At 50.5% G+C, this 18,196-nt stretch overlaps 8 protein-coding genes across 8 annotated transcripts; 4 read left to right on the top strand and 4 right to left on the bottom strand.

Annotated features, from left to right (window-relative positions):
* The first annotated feature begins 40 nt into the window (after positions 1-40).
* AUEXF2481DRAFT_35759 (uncharacterized protein) lies at positions 41-1,238 on the top strand. Its single transcript, XM_013492742.1, has one exon. The coding sequence runs from the start codon at positions 120-122 to the stop codon at positions 1,176-1,178; it is 1,059 nt and encodes a 352-aa protein (XP_013348196.1). The 5' UTR covers positions 41-119; the 3' UTR covers positions 1,179-1,238.
* A 93-nt stretch (positions 1,239-1,331) lies between these two features.
* AUEXF2481DRAFT_199245 (uncharacterized protein) lies at positions 1,332-3,891 on the top strand. Its single transcript, XM_013493017.1, has one exon. It carries the CDS (start codon positions 1,436-1,438, stop codon positions 3,575-3,577), a length of 2,142 nt encoding a protein of 713 aa, XP_013348471.1. The 5' UTR covers positions 1,332-1,435; the 3' UTR covers positions 3,578-3,891.
* A 68-nt stretch (positions 3,892-3,959) lies between these two features.
* Positions 3,960-5,897, bottom strand: AUEXF2481DRAFT_1311 (uncharacterized protein; the record flags this gene model as incomplete). The annotated part of the gene is made up of 5 exons (XM_013492477.1): positions 3,960-4,216; positions 4,276-4,477; positions 4,533-4,725; positions 4,775-5,640; positions 5,688-5,897. The coding sequence occupies 5 exons, from the start codon at positions 5,895-5,897 to the stop codon at positions 3,960-3,962; spliced, it is 1,728 nt and encodes a 575-aa protein (XP_013347931.1).
* A 401-nt stretch (positions 5,898-6,298) lies between these two features.
* On the top strand, positions 6,299-7,189 carry AUEXF2481DRAFT_1312 (uncharacterized protein; the record flags this gene model as incomplete). Its single annotated transcript, XM_013492478.1, has 2 exons — positions 6,299-6,376; positions 6,440-7,189. The coding sequence occupies 2 exons, from the start codon at positions 6,299-6,301 to the stop codon at positions 7,187-7,189; spliced, it is 828 nt and encodes a 275-aa protein (XP_013347932.1).
* Positions 7,190-7,242: 53 nt separating this feature from the next.
* AUEXF2481DRAFT_1313 (uncharacterized protein) lies at positions 7,243-9,029 on the bottom strand (the record flags this gene model as incomplete). The annotated part of the gene is made up of 2 exons (XM_013492479.1): positions 7,243-7,376; positions 7,430-9,029. The coding sequence occupies 2 exons, from the start codon at positions 9,027-9,029 to the stop codon at positions 7,243-7,245; spliced, it is 1,734 nt and encodes a 577-aa protein (XP_013347933.1).
* Positions 9,030-9,200: 171 nt separating this feature from the next.
* Positions 9,201-12,240, top strand: AUEXF2481DRAFT_104742 (uncharacterized protein). Its single transcript, XM_013493018.1, has 2 exons — positions 9,201-10,543; positions 10,604-12,240. The coding sequence occupies exons 1-2, from the start codon at positions 9,290-9,292 to the stop codon at positions 11,873-11,875; spliced, it is 2,526 nt and encodes an 841-aa protein (XP_013348472.1). The 5' UTR covers positions 9,201-9,289; the 3' UTR covers positions 11,876-12,240.
* Positions 12,241-12,496: 256 nt separating this feature from the next.
* AUEXF2481DRAFT_1315 (uncharacterized protein) lies at positions 12,497-14,446 on the bottom strand (the record flags this gene model as incomplete). The annotated part of the gene is made up of 2 exons (XM_013492480.1): positions 12,497-13,611; positions 13,663-14,446. The coding sequence occupies 2 exons, from the start codon at positions 14,444-14,446 to the stop codon at positions 12,497-12,499; spliced, it is 1,899 nt and encodes a 632-aa protein (XP_013347934.1).
* Positions 14,447-16,418: 1,972 nt separating this feature from the next.
* AUEXF2481DRAFT_35765 (uncharacterized protein) lies at positions 16,419-17,988 on the bottom strand. The gene has a single exon (XM_013492743.1). The coding sequence runs from the start codon at positions 17,918-17,920 to the stop codon at positions 16,607-16,609; it is 1,314 nt and encodes a 437-aa protein (XP_013348197.1). The 5' UTR covers positions 17,921-17,988; the 3' UTR covers positions 16,419-16,606.
* Positions 17,989-18,196: the final 208 nt, after the last annotated feature.

Raw genomic sequence — 18,196 nt, forward strand, 5'->3', positions numbered from 1 at the left:
CCGTATCCAGATCAGCATCCTCGAACTGATCGGATTCCATCAACCTTCCAAAGACCCCAGAGCACACAAAGTAGGAGCGCGATCGCTCCTTTTACGCATTCATCATGCAGGGGTTCAATATGGGACGCTACGTCCCTCCCGAACTCGAGGGTACCATGTCAGCCAATAAAGTCGCCGGCAAACATGCTCTAGGCAAGAGGGCCAACAAAATCAAAGAAGGCATCCTGACGGTGCGCTTCGAGATGCCCTACGCGGTATGGTGTAACCACTGTCCCAAACCGACAATCGTAGGCCAAGGTGTACGCTTCAACGCCGAAAAGAAAAAGGTCGGCAATTATCATAGTACACCCATCTGGTCTTTTCGCATGAAACACCCTGCTTGTGGGGGCTGGATTGAAATACACACGGATCCTCAGAATACGGCGTATGTCGTCAAAGAAGGCGGCAAGGCAAGAGATACAGGAGAAGATCGAGTGAGAGAAGGAGAAGAGGGTGTACCTATCCTATCCGCCGAAGAAAGAGAGCGCAGAAGGCAAGATGCATTCGCCGTTCTCGAGGACAAGAAGCAGGACAAGGTACAAGAGAAGGAGCAAGGGAAACGCATCATCGAACTACAAGACGTGCGTGATCAACACTGGGACGATCCATACGAAGCGAACAAGCGTCTGAGAAGGACGTTTCGGGCAGAGCGAAAGGTCAGAGAGAAGGATCACGCTTACTCCGAGGAGCTCAGGGAGAAGATGGGACTGGATGTTGAGCTGATGCCTGAGAATGAGGAAGACAGAAAACACGCTTTATTGATTGACTTTGGCGGTCTAGCGGACGAAGAAATCAGCGACAACACACTTCGGGTGACCTCACGACCCTTGTTCCAGCAATCTGTCGACGCAAAAACATCTTCCAAGGAACCGAAGGCTCACAAGACCAAAGCTGCGGCCGAAGTTGAGCGCAGAAAGCAAGCACTCCAGAAAAAGGTGCGAGACAATTCGCGTGCAGCAGCAGATCCTTTTCTGTCTTTCGGAAATCCAGACACTCGTGCTTTCCGTGCGATTCCCGGTATGAAAAGAAAGGCACCTGGCAATGTCCCAGAACAGAAGGATGAGTCTGACAAGGTCGAGGTGGTGGAAAAGACGCAACCGGCACCGGCGCTTTCTCTGGTCGCCTACGACTCCGATTGATTGACATTGAACGAGTTATGATTGCATTATAGGCGCTATATACCCATTTGAATTCGATGTTCTACTTTTCCATAATCATTCACCTTGCATGTGACGTAGAGTCTAGATTCGGAAGGAACGCGTCTCGGCGCGTCTTTCCGAGCATTGACGCGCAGCCATCTCGGGCAACTCGAGAGCCATCTGACAACGATTCCACGACTGGATTGACAACACGAAGCTGTCGAACAAGCTTACGATAAATGTCGAGATAAGCGAGTATGCCACCGAAGCAAACCAGAGTGGAAGCCGACACGATTGACCGCTCCGAAACTCCATTACGACAGAAGAAGTTCCCAAATCGTCGACGCAGTGTACGCTCGTCTGGTGTCAGCACACCTACTCCGCTGCGTCAACAGTCCACTTTGACGCAGCAACCGCACTGGACTGTATCACGTACATCACCCACGTCCGGGCATGGAGACGAAGATGAGGAGGAAGATGATGAGTACGAGGAGGACAAGTTGGAGAGGTCAAGACCAAGGCGGAAGAAGAGGAAGAGTGAAGCAGATGGCAAGAGACAGACAACAATGACACAATACGTTCCGTCTTCGTCTGTTGGAGAAGTTCAAGATGGGCCGACGGACCTCCTGCTACGCTTCGCACGGCTCGACTCATTCGACGGTGTGAGAGACTCGCAGTCGCAATCAATTCTCAACAGATCGCAGAGAGACCCACAAGTCGAAGAATCAGACGACGAAATGGATGAGGAATCGGGACAGGAAGCCGACATGGGAATGCAAACTCTTGAGGAGCATAGCCAGGAGAAGCAACCGGGTTCAGAGCATGGCGATGAGAGAGTCGACTCGGCCTTCCCAAAACAACAAGCACGACAACGCCCGAGTCCAGAACTGTCAATACCTGTCATGAACTTGAGGACGCCAAAACGGAGATTTAAATCCGAGATTCCATCATCCAATACTCCACAGAGCGCAATCATATCCATCTGCTCGGCCAAGACAATGCGTTCGCCAGATCGTTCGCCTCTTAAGGGCAAGAGCATGAACGCATGGCCACAACACAACTCTGCCGAAGATACACGTATGAGTCCTGTTCCTGAAAGTCCTGTCAGGCCAATCTCGCCCTTCCGCCTCTCGCCTGTCAAGGCTCGAAATCGACCCACCTTTCGTATACCGGACAAGCCTCCACCAACGCTTCAACATCGCAGCACTATACCAGACTCTGAAGATACCGCTACTCAGGTGACTCCGCATAAACAGAACAGGTTTCGCAGTCAGATACCCGACACTCAAACGGATCTGTTCGGCGAAGAGATTGCACCTGTTACAGAGACACAATTACCTCTCGACTCATATACTCAGTACGGAGGTGAAACGTACTATGCCGAGAATGACGACTATGACTACAACTTTGACCCCGTCTGTAGTGCTCTTGACCGTGATGCTGCCCGCTTCATGCAGACACAACTACAGCGAGATCGGCTGGGCTACGACGCGTTTCATAAAGAGCGAAGCTTCCATGGGGCCGAAGAAGACCGAGTCGATGAACGCACCGAAGAAGTACAGGTCGAGGAAACTACAAAGCTCAGATCAATTCCAGCGCAACAGTCACAAGAACTTGGCGATGACCTGCCTCTCCCGACCATACGGCATAGACCGCAAGAGGAAGAGTACGAGGACCCTCCAACACAATCACCACACTCCTCACCACACCAACACCCTCGAGCACCATATACATCAGACGACATCGAGGAGTTGGACCTGACAGGCGACGTTGTACTCCCAAAGGCATCGGTCAAGGAAGTTATTCAGATCCCATCCTCTCCAACCAACAAGAGTGTCAGTAGCGGAAAGTATCCGTCTTCACCACCTCTTGTTGTCGAGAATGATGCACGTCTCCGAGCAGAAGCTGAGGAAGCTGAAAAACAGCTCAACAATACCGAGAGACAATCATCACCACCTCTTCCCATCATTCTACCAATACCGCCCTCACAGGTTAGCACGGTAGGCGGCACACAGCTGTTCCACTCCCTGAAGAGATATCATCGGAAGACTGGCTACGTTAGCAGTAGCCCACCACCACTTCCCCCATCCACATCATCTCCGCCGCCAGAAGCAAGACAACACCTGCGCAAATTCCTCGAAATGTACGATTCTGATGATGAGGATGAGATGGAGGATGAGCCGCAGCTACCTCCCGACAACGAGGAAGACGAGGACATGGATCTGGACTTTGTACCACAGAGATATGATGAAGAAGAAGTTGGGGTGGAAAGTTATGAGCATGGATCGGAAAGGGATGGAGGACACGAGAGGCTAAGGGACATTCTACCGGATACGCTTCTTGATTTTTCGTTACCGCCGCCTCCCACACAGAGCTCTGTGAGAAGCACGAATGCTTGATGGACATGGGGGTATGTAGATGCACGAATCCTAGTCGAACGCTGTTAACGGAGTGTCGACTCTTTGGCAGTATATTATATCTGAATTACTCGCTTTGTTGGCTTGAGCGAGCAATACCTAAATAATTATCGTCACTTTAGTGACTCAACCATTATGTACAATATCACAAAAGCTTTGGGGCACTAGCTGCTCGCAATTCTGCCATCACGACACGCCATGTGAGTATAGGAAATACTCGCAAGAGCGATCGACTCGGTGTGTTTTTCGTGCAAACCAACCATTGCAAAATCTCCTACAAGCACAACAATCTCCAAACCATTCTCTACAAGCCAGTTCAGAATCCGCAGATCTTTACAAACCCCACAAAGACCTTTGCCACACCTCAGCACACAGGAGGTCTATCCCCAAACCTCGGCGGCGCACCCGGATACCTATACTCATTCTCCACCGGCACATTTTTTGCCAAATAATCCTGATATCTCGGAGGATTTCTGGGTCCGAGTTCCGCGTGAACGAGGTCTTCGATTGCGGATGCCCAGTGGATTAGTGTTGCTTCTTGCCATGCTGTGTGTTGGAGGTTTAGACCTATGGGTATGCCATCGGGGTCGAGACCGATGGGGATGGTTATTATTGGATAGGCTTGTGGGATGTTAGTTTGATTGTGAAGGGTGGGAAGACATAGAGAGGAGAAGCCTTACAAGCTTGAGCGGCGATTTGTTGACCTGCGCCGCGGACATCGCAGAAGAGAAGGGCGTCTAGAGGGGTCTTTTTGCCGTTTATGGTGGGGGAGAGGGCGGCGTCTATACCGTTCTCACGGCATTGTTTTCGCATGTGGTGGAAAGCTGAATAGTAGGCTGGGGTCTTGATACCTTTTGCCTCAACTACTTCGCGGAAGTTGTCCTGGAAGAATTGTATTAGTGGAAAGGTTTCGCCGAAGCTAGCGATGGGTGCTTACCTGGCCAGAAGGGAATGCAGGATGGTCGCCCGGATTGGCTCCTTGGGATCCCGAGTTCTCATCGTTGAAGCGAACAACATCTTCGACGGTCTTTATGTTTGTGTTTTTGAGTTTGCTGAGATAGTCGTTCATCAGATAGTAACATTCCACTTTGTTGATGGTGAATTCTGACACTTCTTCTTTGCCGTGTTCCCTGACCAGTGTTAGCAGGGCCTTCTTAGACATATCTTTACAACACTCACCAGTCCCATCCGCCATCAGGCGCGATACGCTCTTCGGCACATGGCATCTCGACTGGAATGATTTCTGCTCCAGCATTCTTGATCAACCGCAGAACCTTCTCGGCCACTTTTCTTTGCTGTTTTGGCACGAGTTCCCAGAAGCGTTTCATGGGAAGACCGAATCTCGCACCGTAGAGCGCTTTTCTGGTGGTCAAGCTATCCACGTAGCTTTTAGGCTGACGTCTCTCAGGTACCACAGAGTGTTTGTCTTCTGGGTCAGGTCCAGCTATGGCATCCAGAGCACGAGCAGCATCAGATACACATCTGCCATATGTTCCGATCGAGTCTTGTGTTTCTGAGATTGGGATCACACCGCTCCGAGAGGTCAAGCCAACCGTGGGCTTGATGCCTACAATACCACTGACCATGGCCGGCCAGATGACAGAAGTGTCAGTCTCTGTGCCGAAAGCCAGTGGCACGATATTGGCCGAAACTGAGACGGCAGAGCCAGAGCTTGATCCTTGGGGGCTACGACTGAGCATATATGGGTTCCTGGTCTGACCGCCTCGTGCAGAGTAGCCGTTTGAGTAGATCTTAGAGCGCATGCCAGCCCACTCATCCAAATTGGAGTGTCCCAGTATAATGGCGCCTGACTTACGCAGAAGATGCACAATATGTGCATCCTTGGGAACAACGGCACCAAGCAATGCCCAAGAGCCACCAGTCGTCTGCATTTTGTCCTTCGTTGCCATATTGTCCTTGACAAGGACGGGGATACCATGAAGAGGTCCCCGAGTTTTGCCATTTGCTCGCTCCTCATCTAGCTGTTGGGCAATCTCAAGGGCATCTGGGTTGGTCTCGATGACACATTCGAGGTATAGATTTACCTGGTGGTGCTCAGCTATGACTTACAGCCTGTATGGAATAGACCTACTCTTCTGATTCTCTCAAGACAATGCTTCACGAACGACACAGATGTCATTGCCCCTGTAGATAAAAAATGTTGAAGCTCATCTGCGCTCAGCTCGAACACATCATTGCCATCACATTGAGGTACGTGGAAGACATCCGGAATACCTTGCTGAGATCCATGTCTTCTGTTCGCGACCATAAAATATACGTCGTCCCAATCTTCCGAGCCCATGTTTGCAATTGCGATAGTTACACTTTGATGTGAAAGTTCAATTCTCCATTCGAACAAGAGAGATGTCGTTGAAATCGTGAAACCGAAGTAACGAATTTAGCCGAAGCCCAAGCGCGAGAGGTGGAGATGAAGGTCACACCGACAATACCATCAACCATCGCTACAACAGCTTGTAGTAACGTAGTATACGTCTGAAATCAGGATACATTGATTCATTTCGATTATAGGCGTTCAGGATAGAGGCAATAATCAGAAGAGTAGATCAAGAGGCAAGACGGCCACTTTCACGTCATCTGTGCACGGACCTGCACGCGAAACAGGCGTGGCAGGCATCCAGATTCCACTTCGCGACTTCCTTCTCTTCTGAACTTCAGTATTTTTTGTAGCAACAGACATCGATCATGGCCAATACAGCCAACACACCGTTCCGCCGGTGGGCGAGAGCGAACTTTACTACAAGCTTCCTCTACCCCTTGATGGTACGTCGTCTTGCCTCTCCAAGTTTTGACCCTTCGAGAACCATGATCTAATAATTTTTGTAGGGAGTTCTGTTCTTCTTGAAACACAGATACATGTGGCCACTACTTAAAGCAAAGATGCTACCGTTGGTGGTCCTATCCGTCTTCATCCTGATCGTCCTTTTCTTGACCGCCTATCTACCTCAAGTCGCCTTACTCAAGCTATTCCACAAAGGAGGCTCGGCATGGGTAAATGGCACTTTCCTGGTCCTCACAGAAGGCAATCTTATCATTGCTTTGCTATTCGAGGCTTTCCTGGTCGACCACACCCAAGTCGACGTTTTCGACGCCGTCATGGTAGCCAGAGGCCACGCCGAACTCGTCAAGGCAAAGCGCCCTGTGGACACCGAGGAGCCTGAAACGCCTCTCAAAGCTCTTGGTCCTCGCGACAAAGGCGCTGTGTTTGCACCCTTCAACTTCCGCCAACTTTTCGAATTTGTGGTACTTCTACCACTCAACTTTATCCCCTTCGTTGGCGTCCCGCTGTTCTTGATTCTTACTGGATATCGTGCTGGACCTTTGCTGCAACGTCGTTATCATAACCTGAAGGGTATGACTAGCGATCAGCGCAAGATTTTTATTCGCGCAAAGTCGATGAGATACCAGTACATGTGGTTTGGTACCGTTGCGCTTCTCTTGCAGCTTGTGCCGGTGCTGAGTATGTTCTTCTTGATCACGACTGCCGCAGGAAGTGCTTTGTGGGCTGCAGATATGGAAGATCTTAAGCGTAGTCAAGAAAATGCTATCGAGGACGAGTACACTGATGAGCCTTGATCGAGTGGTCGAATTTGTCTAGCGTTGTATTGTAACCTCTATCCGAAATGTAATTACTCTCTCTTCAAGCCGTTCACTTCTGGCTTGAACCACTCGTTCATCAGATCGTCGAGTACTTCGTGAGCTGCAGTCTTGGCCTCCTCCGACGTAGGAGCGCTGCCCTCGATGTAGAACTTGATCTTGGGTTCTTGAAAATGTTAGCATGTGGTTCGTTGACGGCCGAAGCACATTCACACGTACCTGTTCCTGATCCGCGGACCGTGAAGTTTACGTTACCCTCAAGCTCGCAACTGATCATCTGCGAGCTTGGGTCGATTGGCAGTGTCGGCTTGTTGTCAGGTGTTGCAGAGTCGAAGCCAATCGTCAAGTCGCGCCAGCGAAGGATAGTGCGGCCTCCGACTTTAGCAGGCTTGACTTGACGGATCTGCTCAAAGACTGCATTGGTGACTTCCGAAGATGGTGAGATGACATAGGTGTTGGCATCTTCGAAGTTTCCATACTTCTTGCATAGCTCATTGTACTTTGTCCACGGTGACAGGCCTTCCTTGTTCCATCGATCGCATGCTGCCAGGAATACAGCAGCCGCGGCAACACCATCTTTGTCGAAGACCACGTCACTGAACATGTATCCGATTGCTTCCTCATAGGCAAAAAGCGCGTCGTAGCCTTGCTGTTGCAGATCACGGGATCTGTTCCCTAGCCACTTGAAGCCAGTCAAGGTCTCCTCCCAGTGCAAACCACTGCTACCAGCTGCTATGGCCGCCAACATTTTTGAGGAGACGGTTGACGATAGCATCGCTAGCCCCTTACCGCCTGGTCTCTGTTGATATGTATCCAATACGTGAGAGGCTAGTAAGATACCCATCTGGTTGCCAGTCAATTGCCTCCACGCACCGTCAACCTTTTCCGCGGCTGCGAATCTATCAGCGTCAGGATCGTTCGCTAAGATCAACTTTACGTCGTTGTGATCCGCAACTTGTTTAGCGAGATCCAAAGCTCCTTTTTCTTCGGGATTAGGGAAGCGCACAGTCGGGAAGTCTGGATCTGGGTGGGCTTGCTCCTGGACCACATGCATCTTGTCTCCCAATCGAAGCTGAGTCATCACCGAGGTTAAAAACGGAAGACCTACTCCGTGCATAGGTGTATAGACAAAAGGAAGGGCAGCATCTGGGTTTGAGATTGATGCAATGCTGGTTACTGCAGCCATATAGGCTGCTTCGACTTCTTGAAGTGCATCGGTCACAAGAGGGTCCTCATGTTCGAGGATATTCATATTCCAAGACACTGGTTCCAGGTTGTTACTGATGGAGGAAGCAATTCCAGCGTCGTGTGGCGGTATAATCTGGCAGCCATTGCCCCAATATACCTTGTAGCCATTGTCGGCTGCCGGGTTGTGTGAAGCTGTGATCATAACCCCAGCGGCTGCGTTCAGATGGCCGACTGTGTAAGGTACAAGCGGAGTATGTACTTGGCCTAGCCATTTGACTTGTATACCCTTGGCTACAAAAGCAGCGGCGACCAGTTTGGCGAACTTGTCAGAATTATGGCGGGCATCTCTTCCGACAACAACGCCTCGAGTTTTGGCATCAGGAGTGGTCTTGAGAAGATACTCTGCCAATCCTTGAGAAGCTTGGATGACGGTGAGAGAATTCATGCGCGAGAAGCCTGCTTCCATTCTCCCACGCAATCCAGCAGTACCGAACGCAATACGCTTGGAGAGTCGTGATTGAAGTTCGGCTATATCGCGCTGAGCAAGGAGTTTCTCGATTTCTGACCGAGTTGTGGCATCTTGATCGAGACGTAGCCACTCATCAACGAGTTTCTGTAACAGCGGATCCATGGTCGGAGTTTGTGAGGTCAATGATGCCGTTTGGTAGTGAGTTGGACACGATAGTTGTATCACATGCCGGGACAATTAAGGTTGAAGGCTAGCGTTACAGAGTTGAGGCTCGGGACGATCCTTGGCGAATGACGAAACACTCGATGGCAGCCGTCAACCAAGTCACGCTCTCACAGGGCAACTACTCAGATGATCTGGGGTTTCTAGACCGAGCAGAAGCATTACTCTATGCACCGACGCTGGTGCGGACGACGACCAGGATGATGGCCTCACGCATCTTGTCTCGCTTCTTACCTACAGCTGAGGATGGCAGCACTTATCAACAGAGCTACGAACACGACCACGACCACGGCCCGACGCCTGATAGAGCCGAGCGAGGCCTCAGAGACTCGTCCGATGAGCATGAGCTTAATGCACTCCTCGCCCAAGTAGATGCCGAAGCCGACTTCGATTTCGACGCCGATGAAGCCACACCGTCTCGGCCTCACGGAGATGAAGACATTCCAGCTTCCCTCCTCATCGAGGACAAGCCCGATCAAAGCACCTTTGCTCCACCGCCGAGCCAGCGTACCGAAACACAGTGGAGAAGAGCCCAGGAGAGGCAACAACTACACCCCGATGATCGCCCACGTCCCACCGCTGCTCACGCACCAAATCAAGACGCTGTCCTACGAGAGCAGGCCATGTGGCTATGGACAAACGTGCAGAACTTGGACGCCTTCCTTCTTCAAGTCTACCAATACTTCACTGGCCATGGTGTCTGGTCCATATTACTATCTCGTTTCATTCACTTGGCCACTACTGCCTTTCTCTTCAGTCTCTTCATGTTTCTCTCGACATGCGTCGATTACTCAAAGATCCCCACAAGCAAGGGCACTTCGGAAGTTCTGATACCCCAATGCATGAAGAAGTCCTCTTGGACCAAGAGCCTCTTTTTGTGGATCTTCTGTTTCTGGTGGATCGCGACATTGTGCAAGTACATTGCCGAGATTCCCAGTCTGAGAAGGATGGAAATGTTCTACCAGCATCTGCTTGGCATACCTGACACTGACATCCAAGCCGTGTCTTGGGAAAGAGTGGTCCAGAGTCTCATGAAACTTCGTGATCTCAACCCGGAGACTGCTGCCACGACACCAAAGTACTTGAAAGCCGCGGGTAAACAGCTGAAGCAAAGAATGGACGCTCATGACATTGCAAATCGTCTCATGCGTCGCGACAATTACAGTATTGCCCTCTTTAACAAAGAGATAATCGACCTTACTCTTTCGGTCCCCATACTTGGTAATCGGCAGTACTACTCCAAAAGTTTAGAGGACTGTATCAACTTCTGTTTCTCCGGCTTCATCTTTGACGAGCAGGGTCAAGTGAATCCACTGTGCCTACAAAGAAGAGACAGACATCGTTTGATCCAAGTTCTTCGTCAGCGCCTTCGCTTCGTTGCCATTCTGAGTATCTTCTTGGCTCCTTTCACCATCACCTTGCATTGCATCTACTACTTCTCTCGGTACTACGCTGTAAGTCGGCCAACTTTCTACATCCTCTTAGTCTAGTTTGCATGTGCTGACGCGATCCAGGAATTTCGCGCCAGCCCATCCGCTATTGGTGCTCGTACCTTTACTCCTCTAGCAGAATGGAAGTTCCGCGAATTCAACGAACTTGATCACGATTTCAGGCATCGTATCAAACAGGCACATCCGATGGCGGCTGCATACCTCGACCAATTCCCTAGAGACAAGACTCATCAATTCTTGCAATTTGTCAGTCTAGTCAGCGGCACATTGGCAGGTCTCCTGACAATCGCCACCCTATGGGATTCCGAACTCTTCCTTGGCTTCGAGATCACGCCCGGCCGAACTGCTTTCTTCTACGTCTCCATACTTCTCGCAGTAGCTACCGGAGCACGTAGCGCCATTCCTGACGAGAGCAAAGTCCATGAGCCAATCTTCCATCTCATGAACGTGATTGAAGCTATTCACTACTGTCCAGCTCGATGGAAGAAACAGCTACACAGCGACGAAGTCCGTACCGAATTCTCTGCCCTGTATCAGATGAAGATCATGATCTTCCTTGAAGAGATTCTCAGTCTTCTGATTGCTCCCTTTATCCTCTGGAGAAATTCCGGAAAGCGAAGCGAGATGATCATCGACTTCTTCCGCAACTCGACGGTAGAAGTTGAGGGACTTGGTCATTTGTGCAATTTCGCCGTTTTCGATTTCAGGAAGAGTAAAAATGTCGAGGACGATGTGGGTAAAGATGTTGATGGCCTTCGCGAAGAATACTTTGGTACCAAGGATGACAAGATGGCAATGTCGCAATACTACTTCATGGAGCGACTCAGCAAGTACGACAGACAGCAGGCAGTCCATCGCAACCGCCCTCATGGTATCCAGCTCCCACCCGCCTACCCTCCCTTGGAGGTTCCTGTGAGGCATACTACTGCCGAAAAACGCAGACTTACAAGAGAACCACCATCACACCAACCATCACCACATCAGTCTCTATTGCTAGATGTCCCACGACAAAAATCTGCTCCAGCGACCACGAGACGATCAGGAGGCCAGCGACTAGCACAGCTACGCGGCGCTGGCAAACGTCCAAGCACGAACGCATACATAAGTCCCAACGAAGACGAAGAAGATCAAATGGCACATCTGGACGCCCTTACCACCAGCAGACTCATCGAGCAAGACAACAATCTCTCAGACTCTTGGAAAGCATTCGGTGACAGAGCAGACATGGAAGAAGATGAAACGGCTACCGAGCGACGCCCGAGTAATGGTGTCTTGGGACTTCTTGTCGAATATTCAAAGGCGCATTCCGGTGTCAAGGGGCCTAAGATAGGTTGATGTAGTTTCTGGGTTTGGCGTTCTTTGGGAGTGGTTAGATGGGTGCACTGAACGATTACGGCATATGGATCGGGTTTCGCGGTTCATTTGGGAAGGAATGAAAGGTATAATCCTAAAGACGAGAAATGATCCAATGACGAGCTTCAAGCTTCAAGATATATTGCATCCAGAGTGCATAAAAGTGCACTATCATCCCAGTCGGCTCATATCTATTTGGCAGCTGTGCTCTTGCGCCAAATCATAAGAAAGAACAGCAGTGTCACAAAAAGAACAAAGGGCACGCAAACATGAAATCAAAGACTTTTCTCCATTCATTTTACGAAGAATTTGGGTGGAGATATCAATACATAAAGTTCTGTTTTTTCCATCTATTTGCCATGGCTTTTGAGGTGCAAGTTAAAAATTCGTGATAAGTCATACCGTGTTTGGGGGGGGGGGGGGGTCATATATCATAAAATGATGCTTTGAAGACATAAGAGAGAAAAGAAAGGGAAATTTTCGTAAGATGAGGTCGTTAACGTTTTTTGTGTGGTGGTTTTTGCATCAATCAAATGTGGTGAGCAAGCAGAGAAGCAAAGATACCGAGTTGATCTGGAAGGACGGCAATGTGCGATGTGCCACTCAAACAGTGCCAACACAAGCGTCGTCCTGGTGGAGAGCAAGAAGCATCTTGGCGGCATCGACCTCTCTGGCTCTGAAGCGACCGATGCCGGGGACATTGATCTTTCTCTTCTTGCTTGTTCTGGTCTGGCTGCTTGATCCCTCGACATCGCTGTCTTCGTCCCCTTTTTCGCTCGCGGAAGCCACGTACTCGGGGTCCTCGCCATCGGAACCAGAGTCCGTGGCAGGGGAAGCGGTTACCGAGGCGATTGGCGATGATAAGTTGGCAAGTGAGTTGGAAGAGCGGCGACGCTTACGAGTTCCAACTGCCTGGATAGAGAGAGTTTGTCCAGAAGCGGAGATGGGTGTGACCAGAAGGTTTTGCATGTCGACAGGCAGTTTGGACGTGTTGACGTGAGTGACACAAGGGGTAGGTGTACCATCGCGATCATTGACAGCTGCCCAGTGAACCGTGGGAGAGATGCAGGTCTTCGGAGACACCGAGGGTGAGTCGGGGATGGTGCGACGTGTCGTAGCCGTATCACTTAGGATAGCAGCGCTCTCGTTGTCGCTGCGGAAAGGACTGCCGAGCTGGGCAGTGTCGATACGAGGGCGTGTAGGTCGAGCACGAAGACGCTTAGGCTCTGGCAGCGGCATGGGCGTCGAACGAGGAATGGGGAGCGCAGTGGCAGACGCGGTGTGATTAGCCATAGGACTGTAGTTATTGGTACCGGCAACGCGCCAACCTTCGGCCTCACGGGCACATACACGCACAACATCCGGATCAATGATGAATCTGGCGAATCCAGGATGGTTTGGAGGCAGACAGTCTCTGATGAAGCTGGGACCAAAGATAGGGGTAAGAGCCCAGCGCATGTGCCAGCAGAAAGTGGCACAAACAGCGCGAGCACATCCATATGGCATCCAGTAGCCCTGAGCTGCGATGGCACCACCAGTGATACTGAAAGATAGTTCTCGCAGACCGCTGTTGAGACCGAGAACTTTGTTGGGCTGCGTCTTGGGATAGTTGCATGCTTTGAAGAACGGCGTGATGCGCACGAGGCCGATCTGATAATCCCACATGACAGTGTAGCTCTTGTTGGGCTCGTTTGGCAGGCTGAAGGTGTACTGAAACACTGTGCCGAGTCAGTTGTGGTAGAGGTGTTTACAGATTGGACATGACTTACATTCGAATGCTTCGCGACCAGTCTTGTCGGAGAAAGCTTTCTTCTCGCTATTATACGGGATGTGACGGACAAAGTCTCGGATCAGACCTCGATCGCTACCACTGGGGAAGATGTTGAAGCGACGGTGTTGTTCAGCAAGCTCCTGTCGCTCTCGCTTGCTGAGCAAGGCGCACATGTCGCTCACCTCGAACGGGGCATAGTTGACCTCGCCTCGAGCAGGGTTGCGATTGAACACGGGAGCGTCTTTGGCTATCTTCTGTCGAAGACTCGACGGGGCTCCACCGGAGCGAGCGACTTGTGGTGGAGGGCTGGATGTGATGGAAGATGCCTGACTAGTCGGAGCTGGGGTGAGAGGTGGACTCAATGACGAGAAAGGAGGCAGAATGCCTGGTGATGGCGGAGCGTTGAGTAGAGACGATATTCTGATCATTTTGGGTCTACTCTCGGACGTCGTAGTAGAGTCGAGGTATGTGGAGTTGTTCAATGTAGGACTCAGGGTATAAGGGTGTTGGACTGAGTTCAAGTAGCTCAATTGGGTATCCAGAAAAGGAGGCGATGGGCGGTGAGTGTATGCGAGTGCTCGACGGCTTACCAAGTCTAAGGGAAGCTTGCAGTACATATCAAAGACAGGCTCCGGGAACCACTGGAAACAATTGATGTCTGTCACCATTGCCGATGCCTCTTTCTCCAATCTTCCATCTGCTAACCCCCTACTGCTGCTCTTTGTAGAGTGCCGGTGGTCGACCTCCGCACTGATCTTTTGCTGGTCTTCACTTGCTGGCATGTTACTATGAGCAGATGGTTTCATTCATATAGGTCTGCACCTCGTATGCCGGGCTTCGGTTGATTGCGTTCGAGTGGGCTGTATGTCTCAGCAACTTCGTATGGCTGGGCAACGTTGCTTTCTTTTTCCTGCTTTGAGAGAGCTCTGTTTGTACACCAATTTTTGCCTGAAAGGGTGTTGTCTGGAGAGGTCAACGGAGGATCAAAGCGCTGTCGAGTTTGCGTGCTTGGTTGCCAAGCTCTTTCTCCAAAACTGTGTGTCGGGAGACCACTTGTTTGAGAGTTGGCAGATATGTTGCAGTCAAAACTGATCCTTGTGCTATCTTCTCAAAGTTCTTGGAAGGAAGCCACTATGTTCGGGATACATTATTCCAACGGAACATCTGCTTCTGATATACTTTGCATGCACAGATTGTTACCTATACGGATCTATGTCGTCCTTACGGCAAGAGTTCAGGTTTGACTGCAAGCTGCCATGACGCCCTTGAAACTCGCATATGCGGACTGCCGGTAGAGCGCTCACAGACACACGCCACACCCGCCATCAACAGGCTCGCTCCTTCCCTCGCCCACCGCAACAGATTGACCCCATTTTAGTGGCAAGAGCGTGATCATTTTGGAGTCGGAGAACACCAATAGCAATCTTGTAGGCTGGGGGATCGAAGATCCAAAGATGACTGTGGGAGCCGACCAAGCTTGGGTGGAGCCTCCGAATCTTGTGAAGCTCAAGGCGATTGCTTTCCGACGCAGATCATGATGTATGGACAGACCTGTTCCTGCACCTTGACATGTCGTGCAGCAATCAACCAACGATCTTGAGCTGCGCAATACACCCTAACGCGGATGAGCAGCAGGGATGAATGACACACACGCACATCATTCCATGTAAGTCTGTCGAAGCCAAGCCTGGATACAGAGAGGGAGAGAGAGTGAGAGAAAGGAGCCTTGAGATAGGAAGACTGCTGTGCGACCAAGCACATTTTCGCTTGTGTTTCGTCCTAGTTAGATGCCGGGTCGATCTTGTTGAATGCCGGTCGAACCGGGGGTTTTTGAGAGTTGACTGATGTGGTCGTGTAGAACGTTTCAAAACTCCTTGAAGCGGTACGACAAACCTGTCAAAAGGAAGCCCCTTTCCGCGTGTAGTTCATGCGACGGATCCGGACTGTATAACCGTGGCACAAACGCTGCATTGCGCAGTGTGCTAACTTGAAACAGCCGCTGTCAACAAGAAGACATTCGAATGAGTAGTCTCTTGTGAGGAAGAGGGCGACTATGCGCTTCTGCCCGCAAGACCAATTCCTAGACTACCCTCAACCAATGTCCGACATGGTTTACGCTGAGGTTCAATATCAGCACTACTCAAGATTGCGGTCTCTTTTCCGGTTCGAGAGTCATCAGCCATTCAAGAAGCTTCGGACGGTTCAGCAGCAAGTTTTCACGATGAAGCCGCCCAACCCTCTTTTATGTATCACCTTGAGGAGACGAGAGGCACCACAAAAGCCTGCATCTAATCGAGTCCCCTCGAGTTTGAACGTAAACCTGTCATTTTCCTCATTTTCCTTGCAATCAGACCATAGCAACTTGCGCGCCGGCCATTCGTCCCAGCCGTACCATGTCGGTCGAGCTTCCCGCGCGTGACGGGTGCCGTGTAACGCGACCACGGACCTTTGAGGTTACTTGAACCTCAACCTGGATTGCGTGTTGACTTGCAGGTCACAGTCGGACGACAGCGTTGATAGACATGAGGTGCATATTGACAGGAAGATGATCGCGGCTCGCCGGATGGTCAGTCCAAGATTGTGGTGAGGACGTGTCGTAGGCTACGGGTCAAGGTTGTTAGATTGTGTCGCCTACGGTCGAGTAACCACGCGCACATTCAAGCAGCGCGTCTGCTCTTCGCACTTGTCTGTGACATAAGCATGCATCATCTTTGTGTTGAGATCCGCTGAGCTGAGGCCAGATGGACTGACCTTCATGATCCTGCACACGCATGACGATCAAGGCAAACCTACCACTGATTGTACATCGACGCCGTCCAGTTCGTAGGACCTGATCACTTTGCATAGGTCATATCATACACTGCTCTCAAGTGTATTGAGTGAATATAAAACCCGATGACTCAGAGCTATACAGATCTCGTTTCAATTCTTTCCAACCTATACTAATAACTTCTCGGCAGCCCCAGAGCTTTCTCGGCAACGTAATTCATAATCATCTCCCTACTGACTGGAGCGATTCTAGGCACAAAGCACTCCCTCAGATATCTTTCTACATGATACTCGGCTGCATATCCCATGCCACCCAATGTCAAAACTGCTCTTTCGCATGCTGTAAAGGCCGCTTCGGCAGCTAGATACTTGGCTGTATTGCAAGCAACGCCAATAGCATGTTGAGTGATATTAGGATCATGTACAGACGCATCATAGAGACGTGCCGCATGGTAGGTAGACAGCTTTGCGGCTTCGAGATGCATGTAAGCTTGAGCAAGTGGATGTTGAATACCTTGGTTAGCGCCGATCGGACGGGAGAAGACGACGCGCTCCTTTGCGTATTGAGATGCTTTGCGAAGAGCTGCGTAGCCTAGACCTAGTGCTTCGCCGGCTAGCAAGCAGCGTTCTGCGTTCATGCCGTGCAGCACAATCTTGAATCCTTGGCCTTCTTTTCCGATCAGAGAGTCTGCTGGGATGCGGTAGTTGTCGAAAAATACCTCGTTGGCATCGACTGCTCGACCGCCCATCTTGCGAATCTTCTTTAGCTCGAGGCCAGGCTGCGTTCTGTCAAAGTCGATGAAGAAGAGGGAAAGCCCCTCAGATGGTTTGGAGACCTGTTCTATCGGTGTGGTTCGAGCCAAAAGAATCATTTTGGTCGCTACCTGAGCAGAAGAAATCCAAATCTTCTGGCCCGTCACGTTGTAGTGGTCGCCATCCTTGAGGGCAGTGGTTTTGAGTTTGAGTGTTTCTAAGCCAGTGTTTGGTTCTGTCACACCGAAACAGGCTCGCCACTCTCCGCTAATCAACTTAGGCAGCATTCGTTGAAGTTGTTCCTCAGTGGCATACTTGGCGACGGGTTGAGTAGCATAGACATTCGCATGTATCGATTGTGCACCTGCCATACCAGCACCGGATTCAGAGATGGTCTGCAACATCATTGTGGCTTCTGATATTCCAAGACCTGCTCCTCCAAGACTTTCTGGTAAGGCGATTCCGATCCAGCCGTCCTTCGCTAGTGCAGCATGCAGTTCATGTGGATATTTTTCCTGTTGGTCGTGTTCGAGCCAGTAATCATCGTTGAAGTTGGAGCAGATCTTCGTAATGGCATCACGGACATCCATCTGCTCATCCGAGAAGCCAGACGTTTCCATCAATCGAATCGGTCTTGATAGTGAGAAGCATCTCGACTGTGGTGTCGATTGGCAAGCACGATATGAACAAGGTCTGGAGAGAGTGCGAAACGAAGAGAGCAATCTCCTGGACATTTTTGAGGTTGTAGAGCAATGTAGAGGACTTAGCTTTTGAGTATACACACGTTGATATACTACTTGGGTTTTCGGCTAGAAGACGAGGAAGCCGAACGAGGGGCTTCCGGTCGATGATGCTGCCTCCCCGCGTGCGGATTACTGTCATACTTGTAGCTGTCTCAAGACATAATGCTTTGTAAATTCGTAGCGATGTATCTGGAATACGTCTTTCTAGAGCTCCGTCCGACAGCTGTATTGACGTGTAATACCACTGTGCCTTGCTACAGCTCGGCA

The sequence above is a fragment of the Aureobasidium subglaciale genome, assembly GCF_000721755.1.
Source record: "Aureobasidium subglaciale EXF-2481 unplaced genomic scaffold scaffold_1, whole genome shotgun sequence".
Lineage (NCBI taxonomy): Eukaryota > Fungi > Ascomycota > Dothideomycetes > Dothideales > Saccotheciaceae > Aureobasidium > Aureobasidium subglaciale.